The sequence below is a fragment of the Malaclemys terrapin genome, chromosome 3, assembly GCF_027887155.1.
Source record: "Malaclemys terrapin pileata isolate rMalTer1 chromosome 3, rMalTer1.hap1, whole genome shotgun sequence".
Classification (NCBI taxonomy): domain Eukaryota; kingdom Metazoa; phylum Chordata; order Testudines; family Emydidae; genus Malaclemys; species Malaclemys terrapin.
The window spans coordinates 186,345,444-186,361,270 of record NC_071507.1 but is presented as its reverse complement, the minus strand read 5'-3'; the positions used below and the strand labels follow the sequence as shown (position 1 = coordinate 186,361,270).

Sequence of the window (15,827 nt, the reverse complement as noted above, 5' to 3'; positions counted from 1 at the left end):
TGTCTGATATCTTAGGTTATAGCTGAAAAATCCAGTTTAGGTGTCTGGTCACAAATAGATACCAGCTACTGATGAAACAGACCTAGTTCTAGAGGTGCTCTTTTACTGTGCCCACCTACATTCATTGTATTTTCTATTTAAAAAGCCTCCCCTGTAGAAGATGGTATCTGCTGCATTATCTGGTATATTTTTAAACTATATTTGATATTCTTAAAGATGGAACAGACTGTTGGGGGAAGGAGGAGGGCCCAGAAAAGCAGCATCAATGTGTTTGTATTCCATGATTGTATTCTGGTCAGCAGCAACCTGGCACACATGCCCTCTCCCCACCATGCATAGAACTATAAGCTACATGAGTGTGCATGGGAGTGTGTTTAGAGGTCCTGGTCCTAGTGGAGGGGTGAACATTCAGAAACACGTTGTGTGGCATGTCTTGTAAAAATGTCCCCTGGGCCTCTCTCTGGGGCTACATAATAAAGTCGAATCAATAATTGCAAAAAAGCCACAAAGGATTAGTGATAGAGAGAGAAAGCATCACCTTTATATAAAGGAGAAAAGGCAGAGAAAAGGCAGCTCACCACCCTGTGCATCACAAACTCAATGGCCATAGAGTCAGAAAAGCCTTCTGATTGGCTCAGGAAAAGAAGAATGCAATTTAATATGCTACAGTGTATAATTCCATAAAAGGCCATGAGGATGCTTTTTTGCACGTGTTTGAATTTATTTAGAATTGTACTAGTTGATACCAGACACCTCTGTGTTCTTGAGGAACCAGGGGGCAGTATCCAGCCTGACTCATGAAAGACACTCCCCTCACCCCCCCAAGCCTCTGCTTAAACCAAAACCCATCAGAGGGAAAAAAAACTTGCAGAGAGCAGTGAAGGGCGTTGGGAGACACACCTAGACCCCTCCTGACAAGGGTGACAATATTAAGACATCTCCATTAGCATACAGAATGGAGAGCAGAGCCTCATCTGCATGAAAGATGGGACAGGAAGACATCTCAATTTACATACAGAATGGAGAACAGAGAACCACACTGAATTCTGGGACCAGAAAAAGCAGGGAAGCACTGCATCATAGGAATCTCTGCTCCAGATGCTAATGAACCTATGTCTGTTCACACCCAGCTCAGCAATTATCAGACCAATTCTAGTAATAAATCCTTAATTGATATCCAAATACTGAAGCAGCCTAGTTGCATTGTGAGCTCCCTGGAAGAAAACCGCACCCATAGCCAAGAGTGATCGGCTCTTACTGTCTAGTCTAAAGAAAACCCTTGTCATCAGCTTACCTATAAACAAATCTATTGTTCTCCCTTGAACAATTGTATTTTCTCTACAAAAATCCCTACTCACCCTCTAGTCAGGGTTCTGATGCTTAGATCCAAACTATGCATCAGTTCCACTGGAACTCCATCTTCTCCTGACTGATCCTGCTGGGGACTCTGACTGTCTCCAGCGCTCAGGACCCTCCGCTATCACCATCACCTGGGAACCCCGACCAGTTCAAGCCTCATGGAGTGGGTGAGATTCCCCCTCTTTCTCTCTCTCTTTTTTCCTTTCTACCTTAGGTGTTAACTTTTAATAATGTATGTTATTTTGGTTTAGCCCTCCTTGTGTAGTTATCACTATTATTATAAATAACTTTTATGGTTAAGTTGGTTACTTCTCTCTCTCTTGCTGAAGTTTACTCTTCTGTGTTTTTAGCTTCCCCCATTCACTCTACTGCAGCGCCCAAAATACTGTGGGGTTTGCTCATCAAGTAGATTACTGCCAGTACAATTGTGATGTGAGAGTGGGGATAGGGACGTGCTGAATCTGGGACGTATAAGGGTAACAGCTTGAAAGTGCTGCTTGACCCAGTCCATGGAGCCCAGAGGTATATAAGGAGAGGCAGCTTGAAAGTGCTTCATCCAGCCCAGTGAGTCCAGAGACATATAAGGAGTCAGCTTGACAGTGCTGATGGACCCGGTCCACTCAGACTTGCTCTCTTAATGTATGTGTGGATGTGGCTGTGTTCATCCGGTTTTGGGGCTGAAGAACCCCAGCCCTAGGGAACCTAGATCCTGCAGGGTAGCTCCATTGGGAGGGGACTTGCAGCAGGGAGAAGTAGAGCTCCATATGAACACACAAGTGACACAAACAGTACATTGAGAACAGAATCCCCTTTCCCAGAAGAGTAACCCGAATAAATGAGCATACCCCAAAGTAATGTGCAAATCTGGTAACATAGTGGATTTATACAATTATTTAATTCAGTTTATCTCTGACTGCATAAAAAACAATATTTTCCTCTAAGAATGAGGAAAGGCATCAATCTACATTTATTTGCAATGATTCCAGTAACGATAAATTACATCAAATAATTATATTTTTTCTCAAAACGACCAAACAGTGCCATAAATTAACATGTGGCCAAAAATGAAACCTAGGGGCCCTGACAAGGAAGGAAAGGGTTGGAGGGACTTCCAGAGCTGTAGGGCCAGCTCGCTGACCAAAATGGGGGCAGGATAAAATGAGAGACATAGACTATTACATGGGGGGTCTAACTGGCATAATATCATGGTGAGGGCAAGAAAACAGCCATACTGAGTCGACCAGCGGTTCATCTAGAGATCATTAGTGTGTGTGATGGAGTGTACAAACCCCACACTGGAGAGGAACGGGTCATGGAGCTGTTCTGGGCCCACACACCTGCAAAGTCTGCACAAACTGGAGAAGGAGCTTAAAAATGGGAGCAGAGTAGCTCAGTGGTGGGCAGGCAGTGGAGGTGAGCTGACGGGAAGGAGCACCACAGGAATGCTTGCTTCCTCAGGTCAAGTCTGCAAAGGAGGGACTGGTGACTCTTTGAAGGTCAGAAACTTTATTGTTGTGTTCAGTGCTTTGCTTTACCCTGTGGGAAGAGAGGGGTCTGGTAGGAAGTGGTCCAGGAGGCAGCAGCATAGTTTGATCTGCCTAATCACCATAGTATTGAGGGGCTGAGAATTAACTCTGGAAAATGTAGGAACAAATTATGGCACCAGTTCTGCATAATGAGCTATGTGGGGCAGAGCCCCCCTGATTTCAGTGGCGTTATATGCAGGGTGCTACCTAGACAATTCTCTTTGCAAGGTCAGGGCCCTAAGCTGTGCTAGTCCAGAGTTAGTAGTATAGGAATGACTATCAGAGCAATTGGCCCAGCAATGAATAAATGTCTCTGTTGATAAAACTATAAGGGAATCGCAATTTCTTTTTGGTGATAATGAATTATCACAACCTTCGGTGGAGATAATTTCTTATTCACCCGGTACATTTGGAGTCTAAAAAATCAGCACCAGTTCAGTTCTCAGAGGAAGGGGGAGAGCAGATGGTAGAATGTGGTAGCAACTTCCCCTTTACCAGAAGGATTGCAGGGAGCCAGCACATCCCTTAACCTGGGTAGCTCTGGGAAGTGGTATGGTCAGAGCAGCTAAGGGAGATGCCAATACAGTGCATTCTTTTGGCAGCCTCCATTGGTGGGGGTTCTGCCGTGTCCCAAGCAGAAACTACAGGTTCCCTTCTGTGATGGAACCCTAGGGAAGAGTAGTGTGCATTGTCCTTCCCAAAGAACTGTGAGCCTTGCTATTTCAAGTTATGTCCGGCTAAAGTTTGCAGTCTTCTTGTAACTCAGATTAATTGATTGCCAATGAGTTTGAGTTAGCCAATATATGCTCATCTAGACGTTCCACAAACACTTGTGGTTTACCCTAGTGGTATGTCTAGACACAACCTAGAGTCCATCTCAACCAGCTAATACACATTAAAATACACAATAAAATCACCCTGTCTGTTTTAAAATGTGTTGACTGACACTTTTTATCCTGGTCTAGATATACTCTAGGATAAACCACAAATGTTTCTGTCTTGGGACAAAAGTTTGTGGATTTTCTAGACCGTCTTTAATGAAGGTTTTTAGCTCATTCAAATCAATTGGCAATCAATTAACTTAAGTTGCAACAAGGCCACAAACTCCTAGCCTGGGGTTATTGTTAATTCTGTGTATTCTTTCAGACCGATCACATGTGACTGACTCCCATGGAGGTGTATTACAAGAATTGCAACATTGAGCTTATAGGAATGTATTTTCCCCATAGTATAACATTTTTGAATATCCATGTTCCAGGTTCCAGTGAATTGTCAGCTTCTAACCTCTGTTGGCATGAGAGAAAAAAAGCTACTGAAGGTACCACTATTAGTTCCAGAATTTACACGGTATTTCTAAAATGATATTTGTTTTAAGAATGTTCTTATTTTCTATTATGGCTTTTGTAAGGATAACACGTTCCTGTTATTTGAAAGGCTTAAAGAATTGCAGTTAGGAACACAGAAGTTGCCAGACTGGATCAGACCCAAGTTCTATCTAGGCTAGTATTCTGTGTCCAGGAATGGCCAGCAGCAGATGCTTCAGAGGAAGGTGTGTGACCTCCTCAGGCAGTGATGGGATAATCTGCCCGCCCCCCCCAAGTGTGTTATACTTAGAGATTGGTTTAAGATCAGAAGCACAAGTTTTAATATCCCTTACCAAACTGTTGTCATTAATTATGATAACTAAAGAGCCTAATCCAAATACAAGACTTTCCATTGATTTCACTGGGCTTTGGATCAGGCCTGAACTGAACAAATCTGTGGTACAGTCATATTGTTATAGACAGGACTGTAGGCACTGCCTATAGTTAAGGTTGCTTGACCCTTCCTGGTCACAGATAAAACTGTGTCTGGGAAGTGGAGCATGCTCAGTTCGGACCAAATATTTGTTGAACTTAGTTGCCTAACTCTAACAAATCTGTAAGCATGAACAAACTGAGATTTTCAGAGGTTTATAACTTGGCAAAATTTGGGCAGATTTTCATAGGAATAGCAAAAGGCAACTCCTTTTAACCAAATAGAATCCCCTGCCAAATTTCAAGTCCCTGCTCTAAAGCATGGAGGCACTACAGCTTCTCAATCATAGAATCATAGAATATCAGGGTTGGAAGGGACCTCAGGAGGTCGTCTAGTCCAACCCCCTGCTCAAAGCAGGACCAATCCCTAACTAAATCATCCCAGCCAGGGCTTTGTCAAGCCTGACCTTAAAAACCTCTAAGGAAGGAGATTCCATCACCTCCCTAGGTAACCCATTCCAGTGCTTCACCACCCTCCTAGTGAAAAAGTTTTTCCTAATATCCAACCTAAACCTCCCCCACTGCAACTTGAGACCATTACTCCTTGTTCTGTCATCTGCTACCACTGAGAACAGTCTAGATCCATCCTCTTTGGAACCCCCTTTCAGGTAGTTGAAAGTAGCTATCAAATCCCTCCTCATTCTTCTCTTCTGCAGACTAAACAATCCCAGTTCCTTCAGCCTCTCCTCATAAGTCATGTGCTCCAGCCCCCAAATCATTTTTGTTGCCCTCCGCTGGACTCTTTCCAATTTTTCCACATCCTTCTTGTAGTGTGGGGCTCAAAACTGGACACAGTGCTCCAGATGAGGCCTCACCAATGTCGAATAGAGGGGAATGATCACGTCCCTCAATCTGCTGGCAATACCCCTACTTATACAACCCAAGATTTTTTTTTTTAGGAATGGGAAAATTCTCTCCTGTGGGGACACCGCTGAGAGAGACACTGAACCAAAGGCCACATGTTCGGAAACCACTAACACATGAGAACTGGTTTGGGAGAGAACAAAGAACCAGCCACTGAAGTGCTTTATGAAAAAACGCTAGAGTAGAAATAAAGAAAACAGTCACTGAACTGGAGAAACCCACATTAGAAACACAAAACAGACAAACTGACAGAAAACACAGGTTAATGTTATCAACAAAACACCCACACAACACACGTTTGTTTTGTTTGAACGAGCATGTTCTCCCCAGGGGAAGACATACTATACCCAGCAGCTCTGCAATATGACATTCATACACACAGTGGGTGAAACAAGCTCCTATCCCATCACTCTGCTCCAAAAACCAATTTCATATAAAGTGGCCAAACAGACAAACCTACCATTACACTGCTCAGAAAAGACCCTGCACTTGGTTTTAACCATAAGACCAATGAAGTAGTTGTAAAAAAAAAAATTATAATTAGCAAAATAATGTCTGAAACATTTAAGATGAAACTGAAAAACACCAAAACTAAAAAACAAACCCAACCAAAAATCAACCGGAGGCAGATATCCAGCATGGGAAATTTCACCCTAAATGGTTAAAGTTTGGCAAAGTTACAAGCAACAGAAAACAAGGTCTTGTAATGGGAAGTGTCAAGCAACCTGAACTTTGGGGAGAGGGGCACTGGGACCAGCTGGGGCATAGGAGCAAAAGGGTCTATAACCGTTCCTCTACAAAACCTATGTAATCCTCCTGCCAGGTGGAGCCAGCAGCAACAAAGGCTGGGTTCAGTATCTAGGGGTTCCTTTTCAACAATATAACACAAAACCGGCTCGAGCCCCCACCTAGTGACCTGGGACAATTACACACCACCCCCTGGGCACCTCTAGGAGGCAATACTTCCCCTCTCTCAAGCACAGAGTCTGAGTGTAGCAAAAACTTTTAATAAAAGGAGGAAAGTAACTCAGCATTAATTTGGGAAAACACTGCAACTAGGGTTCATGAACCAAGAGCAAAGGACCCACCCCCAAGCAAGTTGGGCAGTGTCCTTTTCCCCTCAGGGTCTTAAGTCCAGCAACCCAAAAGTCCCTTTAACGTGCCCATCCCTTCTCTGTACCCCACTCACAGTTGCTATCCTTGGCCAGTGCAGAGTTCAGAGGTTCATCTGCATAGTTCACCTCCCACCCTGTGTGGAAGGCAGGGAGGTAAGGAGGTACCTTACACACTGCACTGCTCAGGCACTCGCTCATCGCCCCAATGGCCGATTGCCATGCCTCTGTGGGGCTCTGCTCTGGCCCTCTCCACCAGCTTCTCTATTGGCCGCTTGCCATGTCCCTCTGCCAGCCACCCTGCTGGTCACAACTCTCCACTAGCCACCCTGCTAGCTGCTTGCTATGCCTCTCCACCAGCTCACCAAGATGTCTTCAGGCCCCTCTACCCATTTACCACAGTTCTCAGTGATTTCAGCTGTTAGTGGGGGAGCCTTACTGCTGGTGCACACTGGGCAGTCTTTTGTAATAGAGACACTGTCCCAGAGTAGGTCTAAGACTTATACTTAGACCTAGGTATTAAGTGATTTCAGTTCTACAGCATGTAAGAAAACTCTCAATTAGCTCTTTTATTATACAATAGAGAGAAAAAGGGTCAAATGGTGTGTAGGACCCTTAAATAGGACCCACCCAGTCAGGTCTACCCCCTACCCCCACTTCTCTCAACTCATTGGACTTTGGAACCCATGTCCCCTGCCTAGTGAGTGCTGTTCAGTTGAGGGTGAGTCCCTCCATTGGGGTATGCCAGGTACAGTTTTGCTGCCCTCAGTTCACACAACAAGGATAACAGCCCTTTATTACTCCTGTCCCCATAACAAGGAGACTGGGGATCCAACATCAGCCACTAGTGATCATTTGGGCAAGCAATCCCATCATGCTGAGCACCTAGGTGGGGTGGTTGTGTCCATGCAAACGAGATCAGCTTCTGAAGTCTTTTTCCACAGCTCACCACTAGATGTCAGGGGAGAGCTCATCCAGACTCTGCTTACACCTAGAATTAAAACCAGGAGTCCAGATTCTCTCTATTCCTCTGCTGACAGCAAATAGCTGTGAAACCCACTGGCAGAGTGTGTGTTGCTTTCCCTCTCTAACAACTGGTCCATGTAGAGCAGAACAGCCTACTACAGCTACCAGTTACCCCATTAGTTCAAGTGGTAGAGGTCTGTGCTATGTATCTAAAGGTACGAATCCTGCTGACTAATCAAGGTGGGCGTCAGAATGGTTCCACATGTTAGAATTTCTGGGGAAGAGGTGTCATGATTTTTTTTTTTTAATTAGAAGATTCATTTTTAAAAAGCCTACATTACAAGAATGTTAAGGTTGCAAAGTCAAGCATTGAAAAGCTAGGAAATGCCAGAATTAATGTTGCCTGGACATCCTTAAATCGGCCATGTTGTGTCTGCATTAGGATGCGATCTTTAATTACGTGATCACATACAGGTTTTTTTCCATTCAGTGCACTCATTTAGTGCACAAGATGAGCTAAATTCTGTCAGTTAATGCGGGTTGTGTAGTGAATGAGGCTGTTATCTGTAGGACCCCTGCTTCATTTGTAGCAGAAGTTGCACCGTGTATAGTGAATGAGCCAGACATGGCAGGAAGAGAAAGGATGGTCTCATGGTCAAGGCTATTGAATGCTGCTTTGAAGAATCAGATTCTATCCCTTTCTCTACCTCAGCTCCTATGTGAATTGGGCAAGTCACTTAAACCAAAATGTTCACAGCTGGCCATTAATTGTGTGTTGCTCATATTCTGGATGCCTGACTTGAGACCCTGGTGTCTGATTTGCAGAAGTGCTGAGCACTCAGAGCTGCAATTATGGTCAATGGGAGCTGTTCTTTGACATTATAAAGTGCTATAAAATACTAAGTACTCTGAAAAATGGGTGTATGTGTTTCAAGTTGGTCACCCAAAATTAGTGGAAACTGCTGACAATTTTAGCCTCTGTGCCTCAGTTCCCAAGCTAATAATGGGGATAATAATGACTTAATCTCAGAAATTCATTAATGTTTGTGAAGAGCTCAGATGAGCACCATAGAAAAGCCCATGAGGAAATTAATAACTTTGTATTCAGCTCAGTATTTGGGTGACTTGAATGAGGCAGGAGTCCCATGGAATAAGTAGTATGTGAGCATGTAGATGAAGACTGTACCAGTGTGTACACACAAGGGGGCTTGAATTAAACCTTAATTCTGGCAATTTCTAACTTTAGAGTGTTTGATTTTGCCTTCTTTTATTGTAGTTTGTTTGGATAATAGCACATTTCCCATGTATGTTAAGCCAAAGAATGTTCCCAATCTTCAGGAATTGCTATGGAATGCTTATTTTTACATGAATTTTTCAGCAATACATTTAACTTGGAAAAACTTGTCATTAACCCTCCCAATATAGTAGTCCTGACTTCACTTCAAAACTGTCTTAAATAAAGTCACCTTGGACATCTTCCCAATCTTCTTTACAAGCAACAACACACAACAGGATAGGATGCACACGTGAGGTAACTGTAGTGAGAAAAGGCTTGGGTTGAAGCTGCTCTGAACAACTAAGGAGACAAACCCATAGTTCATAAAACACAAAATTGTTGTCCTTCCAGATTAGTAAGTATAAAAGCCAACTGGAAGCAGAATAGAAATTTCTTTATTTTCGTTTTTATTTTAAACTGCCAGTTTGTCTCCCCAGTTGTTGAAAGTGTCTTCACTCTGAGCTGTAACTGCTTGAAAAGCTTCTCACTGTAACAGATGGCAGAGTTCAATAAACACAAGCTCCTGTTTCTTTATTTATTTGCAGTTGATTCAAATGAATATTTCGAGCATGTTGTTCTTCTGCTCTTATTTTATCATGGGTGTATGGATTTGTGTGAGTTATGAGTTAGAGATTCCATCCTACTTGGTGGTTATCCCATTATTGCATGTGTAGGAATCTTATTTAGCTAATCAGATTGCTGCCTTTGTTTCACTAGTGTTACCACAGTGAATGCATTCTTTTACTCTGTTATAGTATAAGAAGGAGGACACAGTTCAGTGGTCTGAACACAGAACTGGGAGCTAGGAATACCTGGATTCAAATCCTAGCTCTGACACTGGAGACTTCTGGACAAATCACTTAGCCCGGGTTTCTCGTCCTTGGGGTTGTGAACAGATGTTGGGGGCCATGACAATCTGCCCTTCCCATATTTCTCAATGAGAGCAGGACCCTGGCTAGATAGGAAGCATGTTTGAGGAGATGGGTGTTCTAGCTTGGAAAAGTTGAGAGTTACTAAGGGAAACTGAAATGTTTAAACTTTGCGGCCTAAAGTTAGTGACACAAATTCATATTTAGGTTCCTACATGAAATTGGCCTGCTTTCCAGAGATTCTGAGCACCTACAACACCCATTATAGTCAGTGGAAACTATGGGTGCTTGATACCTTTGAAAATCAGACTACTTATTGTAGTGCCAAACTCTAAGCATCTGGTGGCCTGGTCTTCTCTGCTTTAGTTTTCCCGATGTAAATAGGGTAGATAGTGTGTATTTCTTACTTTATCCTTCTGAGGAATAATTACTGTTTATAAAGTGCTTTGAAGACAAAATGGGCAAAATATCAATATGCAGCAGGTGTCTGAATTTGAATGCGCAGTTTCTAACTTTGTAGATAAATGTCATTTTGTAGTACAGAGGGTATAATATTCAGCTCTCTGGAGTTCATAATAGGGTCATTTCTTCGATCCCACAATAAGCTGTACCTGGGCAAACCTCTGCACCCATGTGGAGTCTCATTGACTTCAGCAGAACTCTGTGAGCTCATTGCAGGACGAGGACCTTAGTACTCACTCAGTCTCATCCTCTCTTCTCTCTAATAAGCCTCTAGCTGAGAAAATTTTGTATATATATATGTGTGTGTGTGTATGTGTATTTTTTGTAGTCTAAGAAAAAGAAGAAGACCCAGTGCTCAGAAAAGGGAACATCAAAAGACCACGTCTCTGCTGAAAAAGACAAATTGCTAGAAGAAGAGGAAGGTAATAAATGTGTGGATCGCTCAGTTAGCAGATTTGTATTGCCAGAGAGAAGTAAGAATTATGGTGATTAAACACCTTCATAGCAGTGGACAGAACAGGCGCTGTTTGGTAGTTGGTATTTAAAATAATTACATTACAAAAGAATTGCAAGTTTGACAGATGTCTTTGGACTAACCCCTTCCTTCCCACCAGTGACCACAGAGAAGGGGATTGCAGCTCTGCTAACCACATCTCTTTCAGGCCGCAGCTTCCCTAAGGGTATGTGTACACTGCAAGTTGACACCCACGGCCTGTGTGTGCCAATTGACTCATGCGCGCGGGGCTCGGGCTGAGGGGCTGTTTCATTGCAGTGTAGACTTCTGGGCTTGGGCTGCAGCCCAAGTTCTGGGACCCTCCCAACTTACAGGGTCCTAAAGCCTGGGCTCCAGCCCAAGCTTGGAAGTCTACACTGCAGTGAAATAGCCCCACAGTCCAAGCCCAAATCAGCTGGCATGGGCCAGCCTGTGGGATTTTCATTGCAGTGTAAACATACCCTCAGTAGCTTGTTCTTGGAAGTGGGGCTGGCAGCACGGCAAAACAGCCAGGGAGGGGGTGTGCTTATTCTTGCCAGAGGCACAGTTCCAGGGGAATAACAGGATCCTGCCTTTGGATCTTGTCAGGTTCGCATTTCCCTCTGGCCTCTACAGCAGTAACACAATATGGCTTTTATCTCCCACATTGTCTCTTGCTGGGCTTGTGCTTGAGGCCCTCAGAGCAGCATCCCAGTATGGCCAGAGTGATACAAGCATAGTAGAAACCTGTGGGTACAGACCGATCTGCACAGAAGGCATACAGGAACTGTGGGAGCTCCCAGAGGATTCAGCAGAGGCCACCAAGGGTCTGTTAGCTACAACTTCACTGGAAAATACCTTGTATTCTTTTCCCCAGATCATTTTGAAAATTACAAAGCCTGAGCTTTTCTGGGTTTAAAAGATTATAATGTGATTACTGTGGTCGTCACTGGTTGGCGTCCTTTGCACGGCCATGTGTGTTAATATCAAACAGTGGTTCCTTGGAGTGTAGAAGAAAAATAGGAAATGTCAAGGACTTAATTCAAACAGACTTCTGTTGTTTTCGTCAGACTGAGCAGATAATGAGCTATTCCATCCACAGTACAGAGACGTCCTGGAAGAGGTGGGAGGCTCAGCAAAATCAAAGGGTCAGATTCTGCCTTGACTGACAGCTTGTGCCAGGCCCATTCACTTAACAGGGATTGCACAGGATATAAGTCAGGACAGAATTTGGCCCAATATGTACAAGGGTGATTGCATGTTTACAGACAACCCTGTGAGGGAGCCATATCCCCGAGTAGATCTAATGAGCTAGTCGGGGACTAGGTTAGAAAACTCAGTAAGAATTAGTGTTATATACAAATATTAAGTAAATAGTTTTTTTTTTTTCACAGAGCTTTTGAAAGATGGCTCCAAGCTATGAGTCAGATTAATTGACAACTGAGACAGCGATAGAACAGTGCCCTTTTTGTTAGTTAATGTTTTCATTGACATTGTCATCCAAAGCAATTATCAAGCATACAGGGCACTTGGCTCTCTGCTGTGACATCTTCCCTGAGGAAAGAGGTGTCATGTGGTTTGACTTACATAAAGGGCGGTAAATTATGTGGCGATACATCAGTCAGCCCATATAATAGACAGTATTGCATTGCAGAGTAGTTATATATTGTAGCGTGAGTTTCTGGGAGTCCAAAGTGCCACAGGGATGGGCACACTCTAATGCTTACAGTACCTAGGATTGTACAAGATACTAACCGCAGTGATTGTGTTTAGTATGTTTGGCCATTACCAAGATTGTTGCAACATCGATTTTATAATCATCACTGGATAGCATGTGCATGAGAGTATTTCCTTTTCTTTGCCTTGTAAACAAATATGGGTCATACAGGAAATTTCTTATTCACTCATAGTAACTAGTGGCATGGAGATGGCGAAATTTGTTCTGTGTTGCAGGTGTTTGGCAGACCAAGATCAGTAGCCGAGAAAAAAGACATTTAAGGAAAGAACGTCTGAAACAAAAAGGTAAACCTCCAATATATATTTACATGCATGTACAATATATGTTCTGGCTGGGTCTCTCAATTCTTTTTCTCGCCTAGAGCCTATTTACCCCTCAATTGCCTGCCAGTTTTCTTGATAATTTGCTATTCCACAGTAAACATTTCCCATCACAAACCATTTGCTAAGGAAAAGAGCTTCAGCTTTTACCCCACGCTTTCATGAAAGCCCACAAAGATATTCTCAGGACTTCGAAGACAAATGAGATTTACATATGAGGTGAATAAGAGATCTGCAGCAGTTAGGTCATCATGCAGACCTGTTGCATTTGTATAACTTTGTATATTGTAATTCAAAAAAATTGTATGTAACAGTTGATTTATAGAACCTACATAATTGCCTACTTCAAAAAGGTTTCTGAAATTAAGAGCTATTTATAGTAAGCTGTTGTTTCTTTTGCAGCTATAAAAAGGGAGACACAACATTACCAATGCTAATTAAATAATACTTCGCACTCACAGCACCTTTTCTCTGGTGTTCTCACAGTGCTTTTCATTGACTTATATAGGAAGGACCTATGTACTTATGCTAATTATGTTCTTATAACTCTGGTATGTGAAAGCAGGTCATGACATTTATGCTTTTAAAAAAAAACCTAGCAATTTAATTCTCTTCAGAAATTTATTAACACAACAAAGAAATCCTCAAAGATAAATACAGCAGAACATCTTAGAGGCTGGGATGTGAAGTTAGAATTGTGACCCCACGTGACACAAACATGGACATTTGTGGGGAAGGAGAGAATTGTTTACAAAGGGGCACCACCTTAAAGAGCACTTGGGTATTTCTCTAAAAGTGAAGATCAGGACAAAAATGACCTGTACAAATATTTAAATATTTTTGGGACCACCCTCTCCATCGCTTGGTCTTTAAATCAAGACTGGATGTCCTTATGAAAGGTATGCTCCAGAGGCTCCATCTTGGGAGGTGCTGAGCACTCTGGCTGCAGTCCAGCAAAGCATGTAGGCCACATGCTTAACTTTACTCACATGAGTAGCTCTGTTTACGTCACTGCGACTTGCATGCTTAAAGTTAAGCATGTGCTTAAGTGCTTTGCTGGGTTGGGGCCAGAGTGCTAAGCGGGGACCAGTCCTAATTGAATCACATGTTATTGGGCTATCGGAAATCACTGGGAGATATTCAGTAGCTTTAGTTATGCAGGAGATTAGATTAGATGATCATAATGGTCCCTTTTTGACATTACAATATATGAAGCTATGAAATAAGTCCTAATCCTGCTGAGTGCTGTTTGCTGTTCCATAGCAGGGAGGCAGCAGTAGCAGCATAAGCTGTGTGGAGATGGGGTTAGGATCATTTGTGGCCCCTTCTCCCCCACAAAAAACTAGGGAGATGCTGTGTTTACCCTTAGGTTAAGTCTGTGAATTGCTTTGGAAATCCTTTGGAGGAACGGCACTATGAAATCATCATCATCATTATTATCGTAATAAATGTCCTTCCAAGTGCTCATTTCTCTGGCAATCTTGAAAATGCCAACGTTCAACAAATTGTGTTTATTTTTCTTCTTCCATGAACAGTGCTCCGTATGCAGGAAGGAAACCTGAAGTTCCCTTTCTTTCTCTTCCTTTAACACTCTGTGCCCCCATCTGTACCTTTATGACCTTGAGTTATCCTTCCAGCCAAGGAAGAATGGACAAGACTCCTCTGATGTTGTTTCTTAATCCTCCGAAGGGGTCACTGACGAGCCGTGTGATGCCCTCCTTTCCCACATGGGCTGAATGTGCTACCTTCCAAGTGCTCTCAGCTTCTGCCAACCTCAGACCATGGGGCTCTGTCTTTTTGCTACTGTATGTGTAAATATATTCAATGGGCTTTGAATCTGGTCCTTAGTGAAGTCAAAGGGCGTCTTTCCATTGACTTTGGATCAGGCCTTACATTTTTGTTTATACTGTACAAGGTCCCAACCCTATTTAAAAAAATCCATTTTAAATGTTTGTTTTCAAGAAAACCATAGCAGAGAGTCACTCGGTACCATGGTGGTTGAAGCAGTCTTTGATGGGGATGGGAAAGGAACCGTTTGGCCACACACTGTGAGTGGGACAGAGGACAACAGCAGTAGTGGACAGGGAGCTCTCTGTGAGTCAGGGACAAAGAAAGACGGTGGTTCTGCTCTTAGGAACTCAGAAGCCACAGGAGAAGAATCTGAGCCCACATGGTCTGAAGAGGATGTTTTTTCCAATGTAGGTGAGTTTCCCCAGTAAACCAGCCCACTGCAGGAGTGCAGAGTTTGGGCAAGGAAACATTCAGCCAGTTCTATTAACCTGCCTTTATGGCATTTTCATCCAGCCTGTTCATTGAACAGTGTTCATACTAGACTTTTTCTCTAGCATTAAGACAAAGGACCAAAAACAGCTGGGAAGGAAAAAAACTCTGTAGTGGGAGTTTGTTTGCGTCAAAGCTTGGGGACAGATTTCTAGATGTTGCCTTCCATTTTAGTAGATGCAAATTGCAGATGCATTGGTGGTGCAGTTTTGTGCTCACAGTAGAACTCACTTAGAGTACAAAGTCCATAACTGCACCTGCAAATCAGAGTTAGACTCCTACCTGACCTATACCAAAGGTGCTAAACTGAGCCCATAAAAGTCAAGGCCCAGTCAAGAGGCAGCATGATTTAGTGAGTAGGGCACTGGACTGAAACTCAGGAGAGCTGTTTCAGAGGTGTAGCCATATATGTTAATCTGTATCAGTAAAAACAACGAGGAGACCTCCTCATTGTTTTTTCAAGAGAGCTGGTTTCTATTCCCTGCTCTTCCACTGACCTGCTGTGTGACGTTAGGCAAGTCACTTCTTCTCTCTGTACATCTGTTTTGGCTCTCAGTATTGGTCTGGCTTCAGGACAGGGACTGTCTCTCACCACGTTATATTGGTTGTGGCTTGCAGGCACTACTGTGATACAAATAATAGTAAGGCAAGGCTGAAAGTTTGGCCTTTAGTATCTTCCATTTCTCTTCCTAGTTTTGACAGTGTGTGATAAGAAAGTTGAAAAATAAAACAAAATAGATTTGTTGTAGGTAACACCTCTTTTTAATGGTTATTTTTTAAAAGTCAA

The 15,827-nt window shown here is 43.0% G+C and overlaps 1 protein-coding gene across 2 annotated transcripts in view; it reads left to right on the top strand.

The window, feature by feature from the left end:
• LOC128833417 (protein LYRIC-like) overlaps positions 1-15,827 on the top strand; it is a 44,135-nt gene that overhangs the window by 14,942 nt on the left and 13,366 nt on the right. The window contains exons 2-5 of one of the 2 annotated variants that reach the window (XM_054021272.1): positions 4,144-4,203; positions 10,559-10,652; positions 12,656-12,724; positions 14,723-14,962. In XM_054021272.1, the coding sequence (XP_053877247.1) occupies positions 4,144-4,203; positions 10,559-10,652; positions 12,656-12,724; positions 14,723-14,962 (463 nt within the window). The remainder of the gene's footprint in view (positions 1-4,143; positions 4,204-10,558; positions 10,653-12,655; positions 12,725-14,722; positions 14,963-15,827) is intronic. The other variant, XM_054021273.1, reaches the window with a different exon arrangement.